The sequence below is a fragment of the Tauraco erythrolophus genome (assembly GCF_009769465.1).
Source record: "Tauraco erythrolophus isolate bTauEry1 chromosome 30 unlocalized genomic scaffold, bTauEry1.pri scaffold_44_arrow_ctg1, whole genome shotgun sequence".
NCBI lineage: Eukaryota > Metazoa > Chordata > Aves > Musophagiformes > Musophagidae > Tauraco > Tauraco erythrolophus.
In genome coordinates this window covers 433058-459152 of record NW_028238561.1, presented here as the reverse complement: position 1 = coordinate 459152, position 26095 = coordinate 433058, and the positions used below count along the sequence as shown (strand labels likewise).

The 26095-nt window shown below is 51.2% G+C and overlaps 2 protein-coding genes across 2 annotated transcripts; one reads left to right on the top strand and one right to left on the bottom strand.

Moving 5' to 3' along the window:
• Positions 1–1301: 1301 nt before the first annotated feature.
• Positions 1302–3148, top strand: S100A11 (S100 calcium binding protein A11). The gene is made up of 3 exons (XM_086630401.1): positions 1302–1366; positions 2459–2596; positions 2883–3148. The coding sequence occupies exons 1-3, from the start codon at positions 1364–1366 to the stop codon at positions 3030–3032; spliced, it is 291 nt and encodes a 96-aa protein (XP_086486527.1). The 5' UTR covers positions 1302–1363; the 3' UTR covers positions 3033–3148.
• An 849-nt stretch (positions 3149–3997) lies between these two features.
• COPA (coat protein complex I subunit alpha) lies at positions 3998–25948 on the bottom strand. Its single transcript, XM_086630328.1, has 33 exons — positions 25892–25948; positions 25678–25791; positions 24749–24822; positions 24372–24452; positions 23994–24070; positions 23502–23611; positions 19093–19202; positions 18224–18323; positions 17552–17687; positions 17029–17111; positions 16358–16508; positions 15513–15579; positions 15329–15404; positions 13226–13308; positions 12119–12258; positions 11130–11215; positions 10602–10740; positions 10127–10289; positions 9881–10027; positions 9425–9614; positions 9197–9292; positions 8743–8831; positions 8025–8148; positions 7667–7756; positions 7468–7577; positions 7200–7277; positions 6929–6997; positions 6575–6711; positions 5814–6000; positions 5625–5735; positions 4897–5058; positions 4603–4797; positions 3998–4291 (listed from the first exon to the last, which is right to left on the bottom strand). Exons 1-33 carry the CDS (start codon positions 25929–25931, stop codon positions 4232–4234), a joined length of 3675 nt encoding a protein of 1224 aa, XP_086486454.1. The 5' UTR covers positions 25932–25948; the 3' UTR covers positions 3998–4231.
• Between the last annotated feature and the right edge of the window lie 147 nt (positions 25949–26095).

The window sequence follows — 26095 nt, the reverse complement described above, 5'->3', positions numbered from 1 at the left end:
CAGCTCCCAGAGTTGGAAAATCCTTTTGATTTACGGGGACTGAACCGTTTCCAGTTTGGGAGGGGCTGGATGGGGCCGAGGGGGGACACACTTTTTCCCCCAATGCATGGGAAAAAATGAGAATTTGAAGGCAGGAAATTGGGGCAAGAAAGGGAAAATATCTTGGGGACGGTCGTCCCTCCCGATTTGCTGCTTCCCTTTCTCCTGCTCTGTGCTGAGTCAGTCCCCAGCAGGATTTCCCGAACAGCCCCGGCCCTGGAAGCTGTCCCAGATCCCAGAGGACATCTCGGCTCCCGCACAGCACCGGCGCAGCCCACGTCACCCCAACTTCTCCGCCCCAAAGCTTTTAGGGAAAGGCGGCAGCGCCCAGGGCTGGGAATTACAGGGAAAGCCGGCCCCGGGCGGATGATTCCGCATCAGCGCTGGTCACGAAGGCGTGGAGATGGGTGCCATAACCACAGGATGGCCACGGGGAAACGCCACGTGTCCGAGCAGCTTCCCTGGCTCCCGCTGGATGGGAAGCGGCCGGGAATTGCAGCCCCATGCACTGGTTTCGGAGCAGCACAAGCCCCGCAGCCCCCACCCTCCCTGCTCGGAGCCATTCGGGCGCATCACTTGCCTTTTTGGGTGCTCCTTGGGTGCCTCCTGTCTGTCCTCCACCTCCAGGTCTCCTTGTTTTCAGCTCGCCAGGGACTCTCGCTCCGCAGGGTGACCAGCCCTGGGCAGGGATGCTCAGACCAGCACCGCTGGGGACAAATCCTGGTTGCAGCCAGCTCCCAGCACAGCACCCCCAACCCCTCGGGGTTGCATCCTGCTTTTTACAACACGAGGAGGTTATGGGGTGCCATTAGCAAAGCTCAGGAGATGGGACAGGTCAGGGTCGAAGGGGACAGGCTGCCGGGGGCGGGCAGCCCAGCGCTGCCAGCTCTGCCTTCGCCGGCCTCGTTAGCAAAGCTGGGGAAGCCCAAATTTTGCCGTAGCAAGAAGAAACACCGAGGATACTCCAGGTAGCAGCGAAGGAGTCCCCGAAGGAACTTATTCCCGAGCCTGGGGATGACACAAAGGGACATGTTTCAGGCAAGATGGAGAAAACGTGAGTGTAAATAACCATAAAGAATCAAACTGGGGAGGGAAAGGAAGCGAGTGCAAAGGAGGGGCCCAGTACACTCCACAGCCGGCACTGGGGGCCGCGGGCAGGTCCGGATCTGCCGTTAGAGCTGCCGATTGCCCAACGCAGCCCAAGGGGCTGAGTCAGGGCTGGGCGCTGGCAAGGGCGGCGGCTCATAACCAGCCCGGTTCCTGCTTCGGTCACATCGCGTGGCGACCGCGCCGAGGATTCGAGCCCCCTCCTCGCACCCCAGCCATGGTGAGTGGGCCGGCACCCCGGGATGGGGAGGGAGAGGTGGCTCCATAAGGGCAGGAGGGCCATGGAAGAGGAGTTTTTCCCGTGAGCCGAAGGCGAGACGCGTTTTGGCACGGGAAAGAGGAGACGGTGCCAAGGGCTGAGCTAAATCTCCGCTGGGGAGGGGGACCTGGGAGGAGGAAGAGGATGGGGAGCTAGAGAGGGAGGGCAGAGGGTCCCTGTAGGTGTGGGGGACCAGGGGGGTGGCATTTGTGTTGCTCCCCACCGCTCCCTCCCCTTTTTTTTCCCCACCGACGCTTCTGCTGCCCATCACCAGACTCAGGGCTGCAGTTCTGTCTCCGCCACCCCATGTGCCCCCCAGCACCGGGGCAGGGGGGTACAGAGGAGGCAGGAGCTGAGGGCGGAAGCAACTCAGCTCCTCCTACAGTAATTAAAAAAAAAAAAAAGGCGAATTGAGGCTCGGGCAGGGCAGGATGTGGCACAGGGGCTCCGGGTGCTGCGGGTAGGCAGGGAAGGGCGGACTCCTCCCGGCTCTCCCCAAAGACTGAAGCCATGGGGAAGGGGAAAAGCCCCACAACCCCCCCCCACCTCGCCCCATCCATCCCCACTGGAGAAGCCCGTGGCTCAGCCCAGCCCCGAGGCAGTGGTTTGGGGAGCCAAGTCCGTTTGCATTTTTCTCTCCTGACTCAGAGTTTCTCCTCTTGTCCAGACAGGACAGGGGGAGGGAAAGGGGGGGAACAGGCTTATCCTTTGCAGAAAAGCAGCTCCAGCCAAGGCCGTGCATGGAAAAAGTTGCAGCACGAGCTCTTCCCAGTCCAGGACACTCCTCTCCACTGGGAGCTGACACCTCCCCGGGGGCTTTTCCATGAACCGCTCCCCAATCCTCCGGGTCCTTCCCGCAGCACGGTGCTGTGCCAAGGCAGCAAGAGGAATTAATACCTAAGAAAAAATGCAGCTGGACGGGTTGGGCAGAGGAGGTAACTGGAGGAGAACAACGGCAGGAGGTCCCCGTCAGCCCAGGAGGAGTTGGGCTGCTCTTCCGCGAGCCCGGAGCTCTCCGCAGCGCTCGTCTGAACTTGCTTTTCCTTCCCGCAGCCCACGGAGACCGAACGCTGCATCGAGTCCCTGCTGGCCGTCTTCCAGCGGTACGCGGGACGCGAAGGGGACAACTGCACGCTCTCCAAGAGGGAGTTCCTGGCCTTCATGAACACCGAGCTGGCTGCCTTCACAAAGGTGAGCAAAGACACAGGCCAGGAGAGCCTCCTGTGGCTTCCACTTCAGCCCCCGGGGCAGGAATTAAAGCCTCTGACCCCCAAGCACCATGGGGTGGGCAAGGAGAAGAAGAGCAGGGCCTGACAAGAGTTGGCCTGACCGAATTCTGCCTCCTCCTGCCCGCCCATCCCTCTCCGCTGGTGATGCGCTGGGCAGCTGCAGTTCCGTACCTGGGGAGGGGGTGCTCAGCGAGGGGCACCTCTGTCTGGAGGCAGAGAGCGATTCCCATCTCTTTGGTCTTTTGCAGAATCAGAAGGACCCCGGTGTGGTGGACAGGATGATGAAGAAACTGGATTTGAATAGCGACGGGCAGCTGGACTTCCAGGAGTTCCTGAACCTCATCGGGGGCATCGCGGTGGCCTGCCACGATACTCTGATTAAGACCACTCCCCACTAGGCCCTGGCTGCTGCGTCTCCCCCACCACTGTGAACATTCCTCCAACAAGACCGATGCAAAGCTGGAAGCAGCGCCCTTCAAACAGGGACATCCCCGTTCCCCATTTTTACGTCTAAAATAAAAGGTTTAAATTCCAAGCGTAAGGCATGGTTTTATTTCAGCAGCACGAGCGAGGAGAAAGCACTCGGAAAGCAGCCCAGGCCAGAGGGAGCAGGATCTCTAGGTCCTACCCTCTGCTTCACCCCTGACGCGAGAACATGCGTGTTCTCATCCTTGTCCCTGCTGGAAACTCCGATCCGTCTGGCTTTGGAGATCCTCCAGCCCGTTACGTACCATGGGCGAAGGTACAGTAATACTAAAGGGTACAACTACACAAGGTAAGTGCAAAGACAGGAGCATCACCAGTAAGAATAATCTGAGCACTGGCAACAGCAATTACACACTTGTAATTAGCAGAAGCAGCCCCTGCTGGCGTGATTAATTATTTCAGGACTGGAGCCTCCATTTTCTGGAAACATCAAAACCCTCCTGGTAGCTCAAGAGTGCAAGAGAAGGAGGGCGGGGGGGGAAGGTGAAGAGAGAAAATTCGATCTGATCTCGCTTCTACCTCAGCCAAGACCAACTGAGCTACAGAACAGGAAGATCAAGATGGTCGATTTACTTTATTCATGAGAGAAGCGGATTATTCTGAGAAACGTTGCCAGGACAACAAAACAAAACGTCAACACCAGCGCTGAACGCTGAGCTGCTCAACTGCCACTTCCGAGGGGAGTAGAGCTTCCCCTGAGCAGGGACAGGCTCCGCGCCGGCCCCGCTTCCAGGCAGCAGCAGGATCTTCTTGGAGCAATTCTTCCAGGAGCCCAACGCTGAAGGACATAAGAGGCAGCTGCTGCCTCTCAAGGCATGTCTACAGAGCGCACTGCGTGGTCACCAGGAGCCACCCTTTACCCTCTGGAAGAGAGACAACGGTACGTAGAAACCTCATCAGCTGGATGTGGGAACAGAAGCGCAAGTTGGAAGCAGCCAAGAGTCTCACGGCAGCACTCCTGGGTGGGGAAGGGGAGGTAAGACAGCACAGGCACGGCTACGGTGAAGAAACTAGACTAAAAGCTGGAATGGTGGGAGGTGAAGTTTCCACAGCGTGCTGTGAAACGGGACCGTTTCCCTCAGATCTCGCACCTCCCCAGGACAGGCATGCCCTAGCGGAACTGGAGCGGGCTGATCCGCAGCCCGATGACGTCTTTGCCGATCTCCGTCACCTGAGGAATAAAAGGGAGATGATTAATGGTTAAAAGCAACTCAACAGCCCAACGCCGTACGCAGCGTTGGGAGCCCAGACCTCAAGAACGCTCTCAAGAACGCTCGTTGCCCATCACGGCAGCATTTAAACCACACGGAATTTCACAATTCCCAAACTGTTCCACCTCACGCCCCAAGTCCTCCAACGTTCAACTTGACCCGAAACCTAGGCCAAGCTAGGGGTAAGCATGGGAGAAGGTGCTGGAGGGGATTCTCAAGGGAAACATGATGGGTCAGGAGTGGGTGGTAAGGGACGTTGAGACTCCCTCACCGTGGTGACACGGCAGATCTGCCCATGGAACTCTGGGCAGTAGCAAGCTCCACTGAGAGGACACTTCTCCACGGGTTTGCCACGATAGATGGGTCGGTAAGAGGCGGCACAGATGTCAAAGGGGTTGTGCATGTCATAGTTGAGCTGGTAGGTGTCAGTGGGATTCTTCTCACACGCTGACAGGATCTTACGAGTCTGCAAAAAGCAACCACATTGACCAGAGGGGCAGCGAGAAGCATTTCACACAGGGTCTGCCACAGCAGATCTTCCTGCCCATGCACCTCACAGACGTACCTGCTGGGCCACCTCAGGCTTCGGACCCAGCTCCAGTAGCCGACGGGCAAAAGTAGCAGCTGTCTTGAAGTTTTTGAGTTTGAAGAAGAGGTTGAGAGCCGTACGCAGCACCAGGATCATGTGGACGGGCTGCAGGTTGGAGTGGGTGAAATAGGCAGCCATCTGCAGCAGCCAGAAAGGGAAAGCAGGGACACAGTCACTACCGACCACGTGAATAACCCGGTGCCCTGAAAATTCTATGATTCTATAAAACACTGCAAGAAATCCTTCCCAAGTACTCCCTGCCACGTCTGCTTTAAAGGAGGAAACGGCAGAATTCAGGATTCTCGGTGTCTTTTTAAACCCAAAGCCTGCTTCTTAAAGGGGGCCTACAGCAAAGCTGGGGAGGGACTTTTTACAAGGGTGTGGAGTGATAGGACACGGGGCAATGGATTTAAACTGGAAGAGGGGAGATTTCAATGGGATCTAAGGAAGAAATTCTTCCCTCTGAGGGTGGTGAGGCACTGGCACAGGTTGCCCAGAGAAGCTGTGGCTGCCCCATCCCTGGAAGTGTTCCAGGCCAGGTTGGATGAGGCTTTGGGCAACGTGGTGTAGTGGAAAGTGTCCCTGCCCATGGCAGGGGGGTTGGAACTGGATGGTCTTTAAGGTCTCTTCCAACCCAAACCATTCAGTGATTCTGTGATTCTCCCTCATCTCCCTCACAGCAAAGAAATTCACCGTTTCTGTACCTCGCAAATTCGCTTCTGCTGCTCCAGGGTCTCTTTGGGCAGCTTCTTCCGCTCGATCTCCATCGAGAGTCCTACAATATACTCCCGGCAAATGGCTATCAGCTGCTGGGCCTTTCAGAGAGGGAGACAGAGTCAGGCATCTGGTCTCCTGCCCCACGGTCACGCAGACAACGGACAGAAGAGTCTCACCTCAGCAATCTCCTGCTTGTTGTCCACCACCAGCAAGGGCACGCTGAGCAAGATGGAGCGGAACTTCTCCACGGCCTCCTCAAACTTGCCGGCAGTCGTGAGCTGGTAGCACAGCTGCAGGCGCTGGATCAGGTCATTGAGTTTCAGTCCAACGGCAGGGAGGGCGTTTTTCAAGCCAGCTTCTTTCCTGGGGGCATCAAAGAGGGGGTTGGGGGTACAAACGGGACCACCGCGGAGGCCAGCAAGAACACACACGTCGTCAGCTCGACTGCAACTTGCCAGAAAGGTTTTGACCTAGGGCCACGCTGTTTTTCTTGGCACAAAAGACATCTATGCTTCCCTAATTCTGCCACCCACAATGCCCAGCTCTCCCTGCATTAGCACACGCTGGGAAGTCTGGTTCATTTTTCTACAGTGGCTTCCAGCCACCACTGCAACAAGCACACCTGTGGTTCTCTAGATGCCTCAGACCAGCTCTGTCAGAGGCAGAGCATTAGTGCTGTAAAACACAGCATCCCGACTGCCTCACCCTGGTTCTAGTCTCTAAAAAAAAAAAACAAAAATGAAAGCAGCTCTTTAACTTCGTTACATCTAACAGCAGGCAGCAGAAAAATCCCACAAAAGACAGAACTCTCCCTATTTATATCCAGCAAACAGGAGGGTTCCTCCCTTCACAACAGAGGGAGAAGGTATTTCTGGCTGCAGCTGTCAGTGAGTCTGGGAGGTACCTGGCCCAAGGAACGGAGCACCGAAACGCTCACCAGTTGCGATGTGGGTAGCCATACATCGCAGGGAGACACGGCAGGGCCTGGTAGGTCGTACGGCCGCGGGCGTAGGTCTGCAGGAACAGCTGCTTGTAGGGTCCAAAGTTTGTTACTCCGACCTGGTCATGGAGGAGCTGAAAAAGACACGTTGATGTGCTGAGTAGAAGTTCTCCAGGGCTGTACAAAGGCCACACAGACATCACTCAGGCTCACGGCACCTCTTACATTGTACCCAGAGAAAACAACGCACTAAACGATTCACAAAATGAAGCTTCAGGCTGAAGCAGAGATAAAAATACGTGAGGACAAGGGTGCTTTTTCCACCCCCTAGAAACTTCAGGAGAAACTTACTCTCATTGCTGTCTCAAAGGAGCCTGCCAGAATGTGGTCAACAGGAAGCTGAGAATTGTTACACCACACCTACGAGAACGGAAGGGAAACATATGCAAGAGCAATTGTGTATGTGCACACATGTTTCTTACCTACTCTCATCACCCCTAACTCCCCTTAGCAAGTCCCTACGCTGTGCTCACAGATGAGCATTAACAAGGACTGAACCCAAAAAAAGAAGCATCAAAGTAGAAAGTTTCTGAGAAAGACAACCAAAGACTTGTGCCCTTACCTGAGCTGGGCTGGTGCCCTTAGTAGGTGGCACAAAGAATCCATCCTCTGCTGCTCCTGCTGCACCAGCAGGAACATCCTGGGAGAACACACAGAGGAGTGTTTAGAGTAGAAGGTTCCAGCACTCAGATGAAATCGGAGCTGGCTACAGCTGTGGTGACCAAGTCTCTGAAGAAGCCCAGAGCACATTTCCCACCACCACCACCTGTCATTGCCTCCCCAAGTAACTACAACTGGGCTACTTAAGAAGCCTCCCAGAAGCCTCCTACCAGTTCAGGGGGAAGATCCAAATCTTCTTCGACTTCCCATCCACCTCCTTCTTCCTGTCCTTTACCTAGACCTTCCTCTCCAAAGCCCTCTCCAGCATCCACAAAGCCATCTGCATGGAGGAGGTGGGGGGAGATAGTCAGAGCTCTTACACAGGCACACGCTTACACTTCTGCAAGGAAAACTCTTGGGTTCACCCACCTTCATCCAGCTGCAGCTCTGCATCTTCTCCCCAGCCTTCGGTGCCAACAGTGTCGATGTCGATATCAGCAGCCAAGGCACCTCCTTTGCCTACAAAAAGGGCAGGATCCTTCCTTTACTCATCTCTCAGTGGGTCAGGTGTTAAGAATTCTATTAGGCCAGCACCCTCCCCCCCAGTTAGGCCAAAGATTTTTGAGACATTTGCCAAAGATGGCATAAATGCCAAGCTGGATTCCAACCTTTGCTGTTAACACACAAAAAACGTGAGGAGAAGAGCAACAGTTCAGGAGCCACAGAAACAAATATCTCCATTCCGTGTATCCCAGCTCAATGCAACTCTCCAGGTACAAAGCAGCACCTTTGCTGGCAATTGTTCCTTCGAAGAATCCCTTGGAGACAGTCAGCAATGGCCAGTTGGTATCCAGAGGCATGACAGGAGCAGGAGGCTGCAGCAGTTTTGCATTGTGATCAATGTCTGGAATCTGAGCAGAGAGGAGGAGAAAACACTTAGATGCCATGTAAGGGACATCTCATCCTTCCACCTGTCTGTCTCCAAGGTGACCTTATAGCGGTCTTCCAGTACCTCAAGGGGGCCTACAGGAAAGATGGGGAGAGGCTGTTCAGTAGGGCCTGTTGTGATAGGACAAGGGGTAATGGTTTTAAAATAGAGGGAGGTAGATTCAGATTGGATATTAGAAAAAAATTTTTTACCATGAGAGTTGTAGAACACTGGAACAGGTTGCCCAGAGAGGTGGTGGATGCTCCATCCCTGGAGACGTTCAAGGCCAGGTTGGACGAGGCCCTGAGCAACCTGATCTAGTTGGAGATAGCCCTGTTCCTTGCAGGGGGGTTGGACTAGATGACCTTTGAAGGTCCTTTCCAGCCCTAACCATTCTATGATTCTATGATCTATGATTCTAAGGGGCACAGTCTCAAGCAGTGACTGGAACGGAGATGGTTCCTCCCTCCCCAAAAGGAGCTGCCTAGCCAGTCACACGAACACCAGATCCCACTGTCATCTTCCCAAACTCCAGAGCTCGTGTAATGAAGTGAGAAGCTCTAGTCCGTTTACTGACCGTTTCCTTTTCAGGATCAAACGTTTCCTTCAGGCTTTCAGCTTCCTCATCCAGACCATGAGTGGCAGCCGTGAGATAGGCCAGGGACTCTGAAAAGAGACACAACTCACGTGAGCACGTGTTCTTCGTCGCCTAGAGAAAGAAAACTTCTCATACACACGGCCACACTGTCACAAAGGAAGGGTTATCGGCATACCAAGGTGCAGAACCACCCCTTTAGGGGTGCCACTGGGTTCAAGACTAGAATGTGCAGACAACTGACCACTGGAATACGCTCCAGAGCTGATTCAGGTCTCCTAGATGGCATCCCAGCTCTCGGGTTATCTTCTGCTCATCTGATTCAGTTTCTCGGGTAACAGATTACACCGATCTGCCTCCAAGAATTACTGTTCACCCCAACTTCTCCAGCTTCTCCCCAGCCCACAGGGACATGTGTTAGTCTGATATTACTCACTTTGCCCACAGTTCTTCAGGATCCTCACTCTCTCTGCCACATCTCCTAGATACAAGGCATTCTGGTAGTGGCCACTCATATCTTTACGGATCTCAGCTAAACCAGAAGAAAAAAAAGTCACGATAGCTTTGCTGCTCTTGGCCTCCACTGTGACGCCGCTCATTCCCTCTGGGAATGACACTCAGATCCTCTTATCTTATTCTTCTTTGCCACCACCCTGGTACTCACCTATCTTCATCATCTTCCGAAGCTTCTCCAGATTGCCGGTGATGAGATAGAGGAAGGAGAGCCTATCGAAGTTCTTGGTGCGCTGGTAGCACATCTCCACAATCTGGTGATTTCCCTGCAGCAACGCCACTTCTCCCAGTTTCTCCCAACAATTCTTGTCATCCAGAGCTTTGGCTGCTTCCAGAGCAATCTAACAAGGGAATTGACACAGTTACAAAGCAGTTTTCTCTCCAGGCTTCTGTTGATAACGCACGGGATGGAAAGCACGGGATGACAAGGATCACTGCAGTAAATCACGCTCCCAGCTGAAGGCCTGCACCTCAGTAAGGGTGCTATCATCCTCAACTCCATCACTCTGCACTAATACTTCCTCTTCCCAATACTCCTCCTCTTTGCAGGGCTGCAAGAGATGCCCCAAAGGACAAGCCTTTCTCACAGCACCACCTGCCACCTCACCTCAATGTTGCCACACTCCAGTGCCAGGCTGAAACGGGTCTTCTCATCCTTGACAAAGTGCAGGGCCACCTCTGGGTAGCCCTTTTTCTGCAGGTAGGCAATGATGGACTGGCCCACAAGCTTGGCATTCCTCACCATGTGCAGCACCTGCAAAGGAAAAGGCCCAGGTATCCAAGCTGCCAACAACCTTCCTTTACCCTCAGGTATAGGTCAAAGAAGAGTCCAGGGTTTCTCACGTCTCCTCACCTCATCATACTTTCTGTTGATCAATGCCAGCTTGAATTTGAACTCTGTGGGATCAATGGTGAGGACCCTGGGGCGGCACTCTCTGTCCAGGCAGTACACGTTGTTCCCCTTCACGCGGGTAACGTAGATGGGCAGGTCCAGGGTGCGGATAATTCCGTGATCCCTACGCCAACACACAGCACACGCGTGACACGCGTGCCAACACATCCGAATTCCCTACCTCAAAGTAGGATCCACACTCCATGTTATTTCAGCCTGCGTTACGAAAGCAAGCCCCAGTCAGTGAACAGTGCAGCCAACCAGCCCAGCGATGAAATACCAGTGCCCAGGGTAAACAACCCAACGTTTTCAGCCCTGGCTGTCTTTGGGAACGTCCAATGTCGTAATCAAAGTGCTGTTTCACAAACACCAGCTTTGGTGTCTGCCAAAAAAAGTCTGCACAAGGTCTGCCAGTTGAAGGACTCGGCACACTCACCCCGTGGTGACGGCGTATTTGATGTGATTGCTGGTGGTGTAGATGAAAACGCCGCTTTCATCCCAGGCACCGCTCTTGACGCGGATGTTTTCATGGATGTTACACAGTGACTCCAGCTTTCTGTTGCAGATCATGATGGCTGGAGAGGGAAGCCAAGAGAAGCAATGCTAGGGATCCCTCTACTGTTAAACATCTGCCTCTGAATTACGGCTTCTCTCTTGCACGGTCCCAGCAACAGAACTACATTTACAGTGTGTCAGACACCAAGGAGACGATGGCAACCACGACTAAATTGTCACCATCTGTCTTTGTTTTACGGAAGAGATGAGCTGGATTGCTTTGAGCACAAACAGCTCTCTGTTTTTCAAGCTTTATGAAAGGTTTTGCTGAGGAGACAAAGTGGCAGGGCCCACACTGTGAATGTCTTCTGCTGCACCTTCACTGCTAGCAGGGACTCTGCTCCCAACCAAGGAAGGAGTGAGCATGCACTGGGATCCAGGTGAAGCACTGCACCCCCCAGCCGCTTACCATGCTTAGCCAGCAGAGCCACGTGGGACATGTCAGCTGACCAGATGACATATTTCACCTTGGAGATCTTCACCAAGGCTAGAGTTCTGGGAAAGCACAGCACAGACATCAGAGAGTTGAGCAACACCCCTCCACAGCAAGCTCTGTGTGATAACTACCAGCACCCAACAGCCTGAACTCAACCTGCAGATGCCCTGAAACCCCTTTTTGCTGTTCTGGAGCTTTAAAATCATGAGGCAGAACTGGTGGCTCTGCAGCCCAGTACAGCAAAACAAACCTCTCTCCACACCAGTGCAATTACAAATAAATTTGAGTGGTAATTGATTTCAAAACCTCGACTTCTGAGGGGGTTTTTGGGACAGATTTAACAGAACAAGGGAAATAAGGTAATTCCAAGCAGCATTTGCCTTCTTTGATTTACTTGTAACTTTCCCAACACCATCAGAAAGACAAAGGCATACAAATAAGAAAACGAGGTAAGTTCTGGGACACAAGCAATCCACATACACCACACCTATCTGCAGATAATCCAGAACCTTCTCAAGCCTACAAAGATGGCCAAAAGCACCAACTCCTTGCCTGTTTCTTTGTGACTAGCAACACACAGCACAAACACGCTGCCAAAAGAGCATTTCCAACAGATATAAAACCTATGGGACGAGACATCAGGCAGGCTTAGTTTGATGGAGTTTGGGTTTTTTTGATTTCTCTCCACTTTTATAGCACCCGATTCTGCAGTCACAGGATTTACAAGGGCATGGCACACATCTCCCTGTGATCACTGGCACGATGCCTGCAGCACGAATTGCACCTTGGCTGTGTTTACACTCTGCTCTTCCTCGCAGTTGTCAGCCGTGGCTTGGATCAGTCCGACGCAGCCGGCAGCTGATGCTAAATTCCAGAGTGCATTAATAGCTGTGACTTGTCCCCAGGGGCACACGCCAGCAGGATTATAATATTAAAACTTCTCCCAGCAGACTGGATCTTACCGCTTCTGCTGCACGTCAAAGAGGGTGATGGAGTCTGCATCCCTCAGTAACAGGTTCCCGGTGCCAGCGTAGAAAATCTCATCGCAGTTCGGCACCTGCACCTTCTTCGTGATCTCGTTCTTCAGGTTTTTGATGAGGATCTGCCGTTTGATGGGAGGAAATAAACAGCACAGGAGAGTTTGTTAGATTCTACAAAGAAATTCAGGATTATTTTAACTCAGAATTTGGGTATAGCTGAACCTCGGCAACAAGAGGCCAAAATAAGAGCTGTGGCCTTTCTCGAAGCAGGATTTTATCCTGCTGGAAAACCCTACTGCAAATTTCCCAGAGTGCAGACACGGTGCATCCTTTCTTTACAGCCCCACAGCTGTCACTACTAGCTGGCTGATACAGTTTGCAAGCCCTCTCTACAACAAACATACGAACAAAGTAAACAGGAGGGAAAAGAGAGAGAACACAGTGCAGACAGAAAAAGGAAATGAGGAAGTTGAGAGGGGAAAATGGCAAGTGGAGAAGGGGAAGGCAGGGAGGAGTGACAGAATAGGCATGAAATAAACTTGAAAACGACACTCTGAATTCAAAAAGGAAAGAAAAAAAAATAGAAACCCCAATTTCCTGCATGGGGCAAGGAGCAAGGCTTTTCTTGCCCTTTGCATCAAGTAAGCTCAAGCAGGGAAAACTTCCCATGACCATCTTTCCCCCTTCCTTCTCCTGTTGCACTCCACGAGCGAGAACAAAGGGCTTTATAAAAACCCAGCCTGTGTTTTCACCATTTCCCCACTACTCCCATGCTATGAAAGTGACCTGGGTGGCTTCACTGTCCTGTTCTGGGCAGCTTCCATTCCCCAACTCCCCTGCTGCCGCCGGCTTCCAGCAGCCCAGTTCAGATTTACTGTCAAACAAGTGACACGACATTTCAACTCATCCCATCTCCACCGCACTAAGGCTCGGCGGGTACGTCTCCAGCCCGCTCTACTGGCAACGCTGTGCCAGTCTGCTTGGCTCTGCGATCCTTCGGTTAACCCCATCTCCCCGCGTGCTTCCAACGGGACGACGTTAACGCCGGCCCCACGGAGCACGCCGGCCCCACGGAGCCTGCCCCCTTACCGAATGCATGCGATCCAGGACTGCAAAGCGGTTCCGAGCCACCCACACAGCTGTCAGCCCGGAGGAGCGTTTCCCTTCGGGGGCTGGGGAGAGCAAAACGCAGGCAGTGAGTAAAACCTCTGGCAGGCTCACGTTAGTCACTCGTGTTCGATCCCATCTTGGCTGTTGGAGCTGCTTCCTACAAATTCATGTTTAACCCGAGGCTATTCACAAGACTCATTTCCTCCCCCCTGCCATGTCCTTTTCGGATCTCGGCGTGGCCAGCAGCAGCCCTTCTCTCCAGCCAAGGCACAAGACAAGTGGGTGGCTGTCCGGCCAACGCCGCTGCTTGGCACCGAACGGGCCATCCTGGGCGACAGCACCGTCTGTCAAGCTAACGAGCAGAGCCTGGCTGGCCAAAGCAAGCAGCGAGGGTCCCGGCTTCAATGTAAGCCCCCCCCCCCCCCCCTCCTCCCCCCTGCAAGCTGATATAACGAGCTGGAGGAGAAAGGCTGAGCTCTCCCCAGCACGCAGCTGTTCTCCCAGTTTTAAAATGCTAATGCAAACACAGCGCTCGGCACGTCAGGCAGCACAGAAAGAACAGCACCGCAGGATTCAGATGTGGAGAAGGCTTTTTTTCAGCAGCAGAAGGCAAGAGAGAGGTGAGGAGAGAGAGAGAGCTGCTGCTGTTTTGGTAAAATAAATTTTTCTTTAGTTGTCAGCCCCTTTTCTCACCAGTCCTGCTGCTCAACGCAAGTGTTTTTGGAGAACCACGCACCGGACCAAGTGCAATTTCACCGAGAACAGTGTCATTCGTGGCAGATCTACATCCTAACAAATGACAATTTAAACCCGATTGCCTCAGCCCTCACTCACTACCCAACACGAGATTTGTCCGAATTCAATTCCCAGCTTCACTTGGGCTTTTCTGATGGCAAAGTCTCCTGCTTTTCTCACTCTCTGCAACTCTGGCTTTAAGTCTTTTAACACTGAGTGTAGATCAGGCCTAAAATGATGGAAATATATTATCCAGAAGACTGTTAAAGAAAGCCCAGCTCCCCTTGCAGGTCAGGTAAAAAAGCTGAAGGACATGAGGATGACAACTCCAAGGCACATGTTAAAGCCCCAGGACTATAGGTCCCATATACAGCAGCTTGTTGGAGAAGATACTTATCAACCAGTAGAATTTATGCCATCCTTGAAAAAAGCACCAAAAGTGCACAGTTTTCATGAGGCCTAGACATTTCTTCCTCTAGAAGAAGCAGCTCTTTCCTCATTTGAAGGGTCACAAGCTGAGCGTTCCCAGGCAAGTCAGCTTTGAACGTCTCAATCAAACTCAATATTTGAAATATGTTCAGTAACATTGAGTCTATATAAAAGTTCTAAAAATCTCGCTTTCTCTCTCCAAATACACCTGCTGGCTGTACTCAGCAAGGACATTTTCACTTCATTAGACCTGCAGAAATCAATAAATCTATGAACAAGCGAGCTGGATTCCAGTCCAACTCATTCATCACACCCACTCATTTCAAAATCTTTACTGCCGTGACGACAGAGGCAGGAGGAACCAGCTGGAGTTTCAGATCCCAAATGGAATTCATAGTTAGGAGAAAGAATTTTTTTTTTTTTTTTCCTAAATCATGTTTCGACTTGTAAATTGCACAAAACTGATGTGGAATTTGCCGAGAGGAGGAATGACTGCTGGCACTCTGGCACTGTCACTTTTACAGCCACTTTTTCAGAGTATAAAACCTCTTAGAACAAAACATATCTGGTTAAAATCCATCTCTGCTGACAAGCCAGGAAGGCTGCCTGCTGCGTCGAAAGGGAAAACGGAAAGTTCCTAATAACAAAATTATAAAATATATATTTGTAGCAGTAAAAGTTTGAGATGAACATGAATTTTTCAAGTCAGTGTAGCGTGATATAGTGAGCAGGAAGCCATCCAAACGATGTGTGCTGCAGGGGCACCGGGAGACACGGAGAAAGAGTCCAACGAGAGAGGCTTAGAGAAATGAAGCTTTTTTTATCTATAACACACACACACAGTTGGAGAGCAGAGGAGGGGACAGCTACACAGCAATAAACGCTCACAAGGATTAATGTGAAAGAAGAAGTGCCTACCATCCGGATTCTGGGAGTCTGCATCCTTGGGAATGGTGTACAGGTCATAAGTGCTGTTCTCTAAGTTGCTGGCTCTCTGCAGAGAAGGGGGGAAAAATACCATTTGGAGATAGGATTTCACAGAACTGACGTTCACAGCCTCGAGGGAAGTTCTTCAGCACATCATGCAGCAAAATGGACTCACTGTGCAGAGGAGGACAGCGTTCTCAGCTGGGTTGTAGGACATGTTGAACACAGGGAACTTGGAGCCACTGAAGAAGAGCCATGCAGAAAAGAGAAAGTGGTTATTTCTACCAAAGTCACCTTCTGATAAATGCTCTTCATTTTCTGAAATAAACTGAGTATTAGGAATATCAGTTTAGATGAGTTTCCTGAATCAAAACCACTTGGAAACACTGTAAGAACATCAGTGTTTCACAAATGAAAGAGCTGGTGTTTCAGCTTGAAACTTACAACTAGTTAAAAAAAACCCAACAATTTATAACTATGAACAGATAAAAATCATAGAATCATAGAATGGTTAGGGCTGGAAGGGACCTTCAAAGGTCATCTAGTCCAACCCCCCTGCAAGGAACAGGGACATCTCCAACTAGATCAGGTTGCTCAGGGCCTCGTCCAACCTGGCCTTGAACGTCTCCAGGGATGGAGCATCCACCACCTCTCTGGGCAACCTGTTCCAGTGTTCTACAACTCTCATGGTAAAAAATTTTTTCCTAATATCCAACCTGAATCTACCTCCCTCTATTTTAAAACCATTACCCCTTGTCCTATCACAACTGGCCCTCCTGAACAGCCTCTCCCCATCTTTCCTGTAGGCCCCCTTGAGGTACTGGAAGACCGCTATAAGGTCACCCCGGAGCCTCCTCTTCTCCAGGCTGAACAGCCCCAACTCTTTCAGCCTGTCCTCATAGGAAAGGTGCTCCAGCCCTCTTATCATCTTCTTGTAATTGACCTAAAAATCTTCTTGTAGGCTTTGTAAGTTCATCTGACAGAAGAGTCAGTTGAAACTGAGGAGCACTCATCTCCTACCTTCGCAGCTGCATGACAGCAACGTCTTTCGAACTGTTGAAATCCAGCTGCCGGAGGAAACGGTCCTTCACGTAATACAGCATGTTCCCGTGCACGGCGTAGGCAGGCCTCTCCCGCTCCAGTTTGAACACAATCATGCCACCGTCGTGGCCTGAGGAAAGGGATGGGAGAATTGACACGTGAATTCAATCCTGTGGTCTCTCCCACTGTGAAGATGGCACCACCCAGCCCTTCGAACCAAGAAAGAGCCAACAAAAATCGCAACCGCATCTGCGACTCCTCAGCCTAAGTGATTCCACTTCTTTCCCAAGGGCTGTTTCCTAATAAATTTAAGATCTGACACTCTTCTAGAAGAACTTTGCCTCACTGTCACACGTTTCTTGAAGTGTTAATAGTTCAGCATGGGTTCTCCTAGGATCTGTCTCATTCATTCTGAGCCTTAGAGCGTTCAGCTGGTTAACACAGAGGCCATCTGGTTCCAGCTTTGAACTGCAGCTGATCCAAGGAGATTCTGTTCCTCTAAAAAAGGATCTTTTCCCTACGATACATCTAACGAAAGCATCTGCAAGTCAGTGTGTCCTGCAAAGAGTGCTAGGGAAAAGCAAATCCTATATGGAATATATTTTCTCTTCAAAGCAACCCATCAGACACGGAGTAGGAGCATTTTTTACCTGCAGCAAAGAGGTTCAGGTTGGGATGAGCAGCCAACACCCAAAAGCGATCATGATCACGCCGAAAGGTCTGGACACCCGTGCTAAACGTGTAACAGAAGGAATAAGAATATAAACAAAATGGAACCTTTGGTGTAAACTCCAGCTCCCAGAACGAAGATCCTAAGCTTTGCCACACAGACCACCTCTAGCACTCAGCACGAGGAGCCCACTGAGAGTTCAAAACACTGCATTCAAAGCCTTCTGTCAAATAATATGTTCTTGTTTAACATATTTTCAGCAGCAGTATCCCTAGACAAGCCAGCCCTCTTCCACTTGCTCTCAGTTACAAGCCCTCCTCCTACCACGTGTCTCAAAGGGGCAGAGAACGTCAGAAACACGACTTCTCACTCACGAATTATCAAACACTAGCACTGATGTTTTAAGAACTGCTAGTGTTTGGTTTCTCTAAGAATAACTAGGTCTTCCACACATGTAAAAACTTTCATATGAAGCCTGAGTGAGATGCCTGACAGGCACTAACCGTTTCGACATGTCCCAGACACGGATGCTCTTGTCTTCCGAATTGCTGAGGATGAGCTCCTGCCGCGGGTGGAAGACGGCGCACGAGACGTTGTTGTAATGCCCTCGGCACGTGTCGACTTCCCAGGCCTTCGATTCTACCCAGAGGTGGCAAAGAAGGAGGAAAACAACGCTTGAACTGGTTGAGCTCTGCCACAGCAGCAGCACAGCAGCACTTTATCTCCCAGCGAACCGCAGTGGCCGCTGGTCACTGCACCATTCTCTGCAGTTTGTGTTTAGGATGTCTCTCTACGCACTAGCACAGCTCACCTAGGAGAAACAGGTGAGCCAGATTACTACAGAGGTGCCAAGAATTGTATCCAGTTTAGCTGGACTGAGCTGCCAAAAATCTGGCTCTCAAATCACCTCCTTCTCTTACTCCATCAGTGCATATTCAAAAACTTCAGAGCCCTGTTCTCCTCCTACAAGCTTCTGCTCAGCAGTGTGTGCAAACCAGAAGAAGCTGGAGGTGTTTGCTGGAGAACTGAGCTCTCCTCAAACTGCAAAAGCCAATGCTGCTCGGGATTATTTACCACTCTATGTTCGCAAAGTGTAAATTACCTTCAGGTTCAAACATAAATTTCAACTCTTAACCCCCTTCTCCCCGTGGGTTCCCCCTGGAGAATCCCTTTACCATTCATCCGCCAGATCTTCACTTGCCGGTCGTCAGCTCCCGACACGATAAGTGGCATCGTAGGGTGGAAGGCAGCCCAGTTCACCCCACGATCGTGGCCCTGCAAAGAGGAAACAATCACTCGATGCAACTCGGTGACTGGGTGCCCAGGGAGGTGCCCAGGGAGGCGGTTGAGTCCCCATCCCTGGATGTGTTTAAGAATAGGGTGGATGATCTGCTTAGCGATATGGTTTAATGAGGATTAGGGACGGTTGGACTCGATGATCTCTAAGGTCTTTTCCAACCTAGAAATCTCTGAATCTCTGAATCTATGAATCTATGCAACGAGAAAAGGAAGGACAAAGCACCACAGGCTGCAGAGAGGCTTGCCAAGAAACAGCTTTCACTATTTTATCCACCATGCTGCTCGTACCGAATGCTTGCAGATAGTCAGATTATAGATGTCTGCAATAACAAGCTTTGCAGATACTGGTCTTCACCAGTAGAGCAAAGCTGGAGCTCGGCAGCAGAGCAGCACCACTTTCCAGCTTTAACGAGCCGTTACAGAGGGCTGCCTCTACCACAACCTCTTCTGTTGCTTCCCGTAGCACAAGGTAACAACATCTCCTATTTTCGCTGAGGTTTTGGCTGCGCAGAGAAAACTGTGTCTGTTTGGTCACAGTGCAAGCATCTCCAGATTTCAGATTTCAAACTCAGAAAAAGCGATGCCATGATCTACAAGAGCACATAACTCTATACAGCCCAGTCAAGTGTTTTAACTCTTTTTTCCTCTGATATTTTTCCGGGCTTTTAGAGGATCATTAGTGTCACAGGGATTTCATTAAACAAATCTGAAAAGGCCATACTGGGCACAGACGTTGACACCGTACCTCAAGAACGTGCTTCACAACCGCATCTGTTGTCCCAAACAAATCCACCCCTGTTATTCCCCGGACATCCGATTCCACAGCTCCAGGGGACAGGTTCTTCTTCCTCAGGCCTTGTGGAACAAAGAGGAAGGAGAAGCAGGGGTGGAGGAAGCAAAAATTGTATTATCAAGGCAACACTTCTAATTTAACAAGAAGCTGAGCACTCTCCTGTGCTGTTTATACACATGTTCAGGTGGAAACTGGGAATTTGAAAGACAGTGAGAAACATCCAGGGCTCTCTTTCATTTCCTCAGATGAGGCAAACAGAAAGGAAAGCCTGCAATGCAGCAAATCGCACGGAGGATCACTCCAGCTCCCTGCCACGCAGGCAGCAGCACCTCAGCAAAGGACTGACACGTTCCCATTTCTCCCCCTCTCATCCCTTTGCTAATCTGAGCTTGCACCTTTCAGAGGACTTTCACCCATGTCACCTTGATGACCTCTTGGGTATGGATTTGGACAATCTGCCTGGACACAAAATATTTTCAGGAGCTGAAACTATATGAAACGAGGTCTGTTCCTGCTTCTGAAGTCATCCAAGTTAAACCAGACCTGTGTCTCCTGCCCTTTACCAACACCCAGCGGAACACAGCAGGGAAAGTGCGAATGGAAAAAGCCTCTCCTGCCTCTCCTCCAACACTGCACAGGGAAAAGGCTGTACACACAACACTCTAAAGCAAAACTTAGAAAATACGCTTTTCCATTCAAAAATATTTGGCTCAAGGATGCTACGACAAAATTTATCCAGAATACAAAAAAACTGTCTGGGACAAAAGCAGAATTGCACCAGTATGGATGCCAACAGGGAGGGAAGCGTAAGAAGAAAACAAACAATACTGAAGACAAAAAAAAAGTTATTACTTCCTTGTTGCAGTTCTGATGCCCAAACTCCTCAGAGATGAACAGCTCAACAACCTCTGGCAAAGTTAGTGTAACGAATCCAACACGTTGAGCAGTGTCTCCCACCAAAGCTTTGGTCCAGGTAATGGTGAAGGACTTAAACAGCTGAGCAGATACTTCCCCAAAGCTGACACAAAGTACCCCAGGAAGGAGGAATAAACCATACGTGGGCCAAGAAAGATAAGTGAAGAAACACAAGGCTTTTGGAAGAGAAAATACTTGAGCCTTTGACAAGCCAGTGAAACAGGACTGGGACCAAGTGGAAAATTTCTGGTGTAACTGCACAAATGGAGAGGAAAGGCAGGACACTCGCAGAACACACCAGCCTCCTGTGCTGCTCTGGGGAGGGAGCAGGGACAGAGAAGGGACTTGTAGCACAAGTCAGGCAGATGTTAGGCATTCTAGAGGACAGCTGTTAAAAAAAAAAAAAAAACAACCTGAAAAGGAGACTCAGCTCAACATGCACACGAGCACCCAGGAGCAACCCGAGTAAAGGGGCAACATGCTGACTGTGAACGGCGAGTTGCAAGTTAGGAGAGAAGGAAGAAGAGAGATGGTCCTTTGCAAATTCTTTTGCTCCACTCCCTTCTTCGATGGAAGCTAAAGAGGGCTCCTGGGTAGCGACGCTTTCGCTGCTGGGCTTGGGTTCCCTGCAACCCATCCACAGTCAGCGGGCAGTTAGAGAAGGGCAGAGGAGGTTGTTGTACCAAAGGTTATGCCACCCACCAACATGCTCCCAGTGAGGCTGCTGGAGGACACGCAGATGCAATCTGGGGACTCTCAGTTGGGGTCCTCCCAGTCCCAGGGCTTCCCAACACTGCCAGCCCTAATCCTCACCTGATCTTCACTTTAGCTGGTCATCCAGACTAAACAGAGCCCTGATGGAATAAGGAAGCTTCTTTATCAGACATCAACATTTGCCAACCATGAGCAAGGTTAAACAGGAGTTGGTGTGTGATGTCAGAGCACACACAAAAGCACTCTGGATTAGGTTGCCCAGAGAAGCTGTGGCTGCCCCATCCCTGGAAGTGCTCAAGGCCAGGTTGGATGAGGCTTTGGGCAACCTGGTGTAGTGGAGGGTGTCCCTGCCCATGGCAGGGGGGTTGAAACTGGATGATCTCTGAGGTCCCTTCCAACCCAAACCATTCCATGATTCTATGATCATGGAATTCTATGATCCTCATGGGTTAATACTTACAAAGAGACAGAGAAAGACAGAAGATTATTTCGTAGTTTCTGCAGGTTAATATCAGCATCATGAGCCAGGACTTCATTCCACAGCACAGGCGAGTAACACGATACGAACATTCAGGCATTTTAACATGTAAACGAGCTTATTCTGACTGCACTCACACTCCCTCTCAGGAGATCAGCAGGAAACAGACCCTTCAACCTCCAGCATACTTGGTTTACACCGAAGATCCTTTACCAGACGGTTCCAAACCAAGGAGCACTATATAGGAACTCAAAACAACAGGGCCATCTTCACATTCCGGTGCCCAGTGCGAGTCACGCTCCTCATCCCTCACACTCCCTGCTGAGGCTGCCAGAGCTGACAGTTTTGGGAGGAGGATTTTGGAATGCAACCTTTAAATTCATTTTAACTGAGAGCATCAAAGAACCAGTGCTCATAATTCCAAAACCTGCTGAAAAACGTTGCCACTGGTGTCAGCAGAAGCTGCAAGTTAACAGCAGCACTCGGAAATGGAGTTAAAGCTCAGCAGCACATGATGCTCTCTGTGATTAGGATTATGTGCACACCAGACACCAGATAAAATGAGGAAATAACCCTTCCCAGGAGACTGCTAGAGCCAGAACAGAATCCTGCTAAGGACACAAGTCATTTGGGGGAAAAATTGGAGAGTGGAATTGTATTCTGAGCCCGTTTCTCATCTCTCTGTAGGTTTTCCCACACACTGGTATTCTCACAGTGTCGTGTCTGACTGGAGCAACAGCTGAGTCAATAATTCAACACGTCTCCAAAACCCCTCATCACGTATCAGCTGAGGGAAAAAAAGGTCTGTACCATCTCCAAACCAATTTGGCAGCTGGAACTCTGCTGAGAGAGAGCATTTGTGGGAGAAGGCAGCAGCAAAGCTCGCGAGCAGAATAGCTGTTAAACTCCCCGTGCTGGCAGTGCAGAGAGGGGGACAGGTTTTAAATAACCAGGACGCCCCGTCCCCAGCCCCTGCTGTTGACACAGCTGGCCGTGTCTGAGCGTGCACGGCAAACAACGCGGCGTGCCCAACCAAAACTGCAACGGCGAGAGCGGGGGCTCGGCTGAAGTCTGTCCCTGACCACCAGTACTGCCCCACCTGCCTCCCAGCAGTCCCTTATCTCCACCTTCATTTCCAGCTTTTCTTTTAGGGATCATATTTCATTCCCTTAAGTCGCCTCGTGGTGTAACTAGAAACAGCTAAGATGTTCAAAGTACTTTGGAATTTGGACTTGCAACTCCAGCTCTGATCTTTAGGCCACGTTTCATCTGGTAAAACAGACGAGTAGACTGAAAAAGTTGAAAGAGTCTCTAATAATATTATCTTCCTGTCACCACCCACAACCAGGCTCTCTCTCTCTCACAACAAATCATGGAATCCTGGAATGGTTTGGGTTGGAAGGGACCTCACAGACCATCCAGTTCCAAGCCCCCTGCCATGGGCAGGGACACCCTCCACTACACCAAGTTGCTCCAAGCCCCATCCAACCTGGCCTGGAACACTTTCAGGAATGGGGCAGCCTCAGCACCCTCAGAGGGAAGAATTTCTTCCTTAGATCTAACCTACATCTCCCCTCTTTCAGATTAAAGCCATTGCCCTGTGTCCTATCACTACACACCCTTGTAAAAAGTCCCTCTCCAGCTTTCCTGTAGGCCCCCTTTAGGCACTGGAAGGCTGCTATAAGATCACCCCGCAGCCTTCTCTTCTCCAGGCTGAACGACCCCAACTCTCTCAGCCTGTCTAATGACTTATTCCTGCCTCTGAGAGTTTTTCAAGGGGATAAAGGTGACCCAGAAACATCTAAAATCCTTCTAAAAGTCTGGCATGTCTGCCAAGCCCATCAGCCGACAGCACTACGTCCCTTCTGACAGCATTGCTCGTCACCTACACTGGTTATAAAACCAGACTGGGGGATGAGCTTGCAGAATCTCCATCGTGAGAGGGTTTTTTGGCTGCACAACGCTACAGCTCACCTCCTCAACGGTCCCAAAAGATTTGTGTCAAGCAAAAGGGTGGACTGGATGACACTCAGAGGTCCCTTCCAGCCAACATCCTACACCTTCATGGAAACCGAGGGGAATAAATCCCCATCAACAGATAATTTTTAACTTTCTACCTAAGGTTCCTGCAGTCAACGGGCTACTCTTGCTGCTCCCAGATCCACACCAGTCTTTCCTGCCTCCCTTGCTTTCAGCAATTGCAGTTTTGAAGTGGGATTTGCCACTGGGCACCCCCTCGGTCTGGGCAGCTCACCAGAAATATCCCAAACGCGCACAGTCTGATCCAAGCTGGCTGAAACTACCAGGTCCTCAGAGGGGTGAAACTGGGCACACATCACATAGTGGTTGTGTCCTGTCAGCACACTACAACAGAAAGGACAGAAAACACCATTTACACAGAAAATATACTAAAACAGGTTCCAATTTGTAATAAATTAAGTCCTGGGAAGGATGAGGAGGAACACAGGATTGATAAATGCTACTCTGCAAGACGTAGCCTGACTGACACCTATGATTTTAGACTCAAAAAGTTTCCAATCAAACAATATGTGAATTTATGAATCCAAGTCTAGTGGCATCAGAGCAAACGAGCAAACTAAAGACTGACAGAAACATTCCTAACTGATCCATTCTCTTTGTCAGTTCTGCTCCTTCAACTACACACAGCTTCTGCCTGGAAACCACAGGCGAAGACAGCTCGCTCCCAACCCGTGCAGTTACTTTTTAAAGCACGTCTTGATTTTACCAAACACAAGTTCTGGACTGCCAGTTCCAAACCCGAATGGTCTGGTCATCAGAAGCACTCAAGATCCAGGGGTATTCCTAAAAAAATTGGAGAATCACAGAATCAACAAAGTATTCTGGCTAGGAAGTAACACACACCCCAGGCATTCCCTCCCCACGTGGTATTTTTCAACTTCCCCCAGGAATTACCCTTTCAAAATCTCAAATTTAAGTCATGTAAGCAGAATTTATGCCTCGTACACCTCTAGACAAGACCACCCTTATACCAGCAAGCCCAGTACAATTTCTTCAGAGAAGATTCCCGCCCAGGGAAGCAAAAGACAGACTCCCTTTCGCACCCAAGGGAAGCATCACTGGGGTGAGGGGGAGAGGAGCTTACGTGGTGGAAGAAGGTCGTGCGAATATAATCCAAGTGCCCCAGCAGAGTGAAGAGGCAACGGCGCAGTTTGTAATTCCAGACCTGCACGACACACAAGGGAAGCGATGATGGTACGTGCCACCAGAGATTTTCTGGGTGCATTCTCACACTTCAGTTCACTCTCTCTCCCATTTCAAAACGTGCTTCTGACACAAGCTACGACAAGACTTCGACTCCCTGCAGTTCACTCTAACGTCCCTGCAACAGAATCCCAATTCCCAAACACTATTTCCCACCCACTCACGCTCCTTCTCATCTTTTAACTATTTTTTTTTTGCACAGACTCCTCCCTGGATGATGCCTTTTAGAGCACAAGGACTAAAGGGGTAAAATTTTACCTTTATTTTGTAATCATCGCCTCCAGAAACGAACAGAGGCTGCTGTTTGTGGAAATCAATACCTCGGACGGGTCCTGCAGATGGGAATCACAGAATCACAGAACGTTAGGGATTGGAAGGGACCTCAAAGGATCATCTAGTCCAATCCCCCTGGGAAGAGCAAGTTGGACACAGCGAGAGGGCTGGCAGCTGGAGCAGCCCCTTTTGCCACTCAAAGACTAGAATTTCCATCCCTCCTCCCTCCTGACGCTACTGACACATTAAGAGCTTCAAAGCAACGACAAAAACGCACGTACCAGTCTGAGATCCCACTCCCAAACCCGCTCCTTTCCACCAAGATGCCTGCAGCACCCCGTCACAAAACACCCAGGCCCTTCGGGTCTGTATTTACGGGGTTGTTGTCGTACTAGGAACAAAACTCCCACCCCACGCGTGTGCGAGCGGTGTTCAGCGCCAACAAGGTGCCCACGCGGGATAAACCCAGGAGGTTCTGAAGCCAAACGAGCAGAGGGCTCGGCAGAGCCTCCCCTCCTTTACTGCAGCCTTCCAGTGCTTAAAGGGGCTACAGGAAAGCTGGAGAGGGGCTTTTCCCAAGGGCGTGTAGCAATGGGACAAGGGGAAATGGATTTAAATTGGAAGAGGGGAGATTTTGATGGGATCTGAGGAAGAAATTCTTCCCTCTGAGGGTGCTGAGGCACTGGACCAGGTTGCCCAGAGAAGCTGTGGCTGCCCCATCCCTGGCAGTGTTCAAGGCCAGGTTGGATGGGGCTTTGGGCAACCTGGTGTAGTGGAGGGTGTCCCTGCCCATGGCAGGGGGGTTGGAACTGGATGATTTTGAAGGTCCCTCCCAACCCAAACCATTCCATGGTTCTATGGTTCCTCCTCCCCCCCCCCGAGCAGCTCCCAGCGCCGCCCCCCGGCCCACCGACCGTCGTGCTCGTCGAACTTGTCGATGAGGGTGCACATGCGGTAGTCCCACAGCTGGATGACGCCATTGTGCAGGCTGGTGAGGATCCACGGCCGCTTCGGGTGGAAGCTGAGCCCTGCGGAGGCACCGGGAGACATGGCGGCGGGGCCCGGGGCAGCCGCCCGCCCACCCCCCGCTCGGGGACCGCCGGGCTCCCGGCCCGCCCCCGCCGTTACCTTTCACCCGGGCCGACTTCGTCTCGAACTTGGTCAGCATCGCGCCCCGCCGCCGCCGCCGCCGCCCCGGGGCGACACGTCGGCTCCCCGGAAGTGCCCTCCGCCGCCTTCCGCTTCCGCCACCATCGAGCCGCGGTCCTCCCGGCGGCGCAGAGCGGCCCCGCGGCGCTCGCTGCCCGCCGCGGAGGAAGCGGAAGGGCCGGC

Coding starts and splice junctions, on each gene's coding strand:
- S100A11 (XM_086630401.1), top strand. Junction 2,597..2,882: donor AGCTGGCTGCCTTCACAAAG/GTGAGCAAAGAC, acceptor GGTCTTTTGCAG/AATCAGAAGGACCCCGGTGT.
- COPA (XM_086630328.1), bottom strand. CDS start 25,931: ATGCTGACCAAGTTCGAGACGAAGTCGGCCCGGGTGAAAG. Junction 9,615..9,880: donor TGGAGTGTGGCAACATTGAG/GTGAGGTGGCAG, acceptor TTCCCTTGTTAG/ATTGCTCTGGAAGCAGCCAA. Junction 8,832..9,196: donor CCTGAAGAACTGTGGGCAAA/GTGAGTAATATC, acceptor GTCTCTTTTCAG/AGTCCCTGGCCTATCTCACG.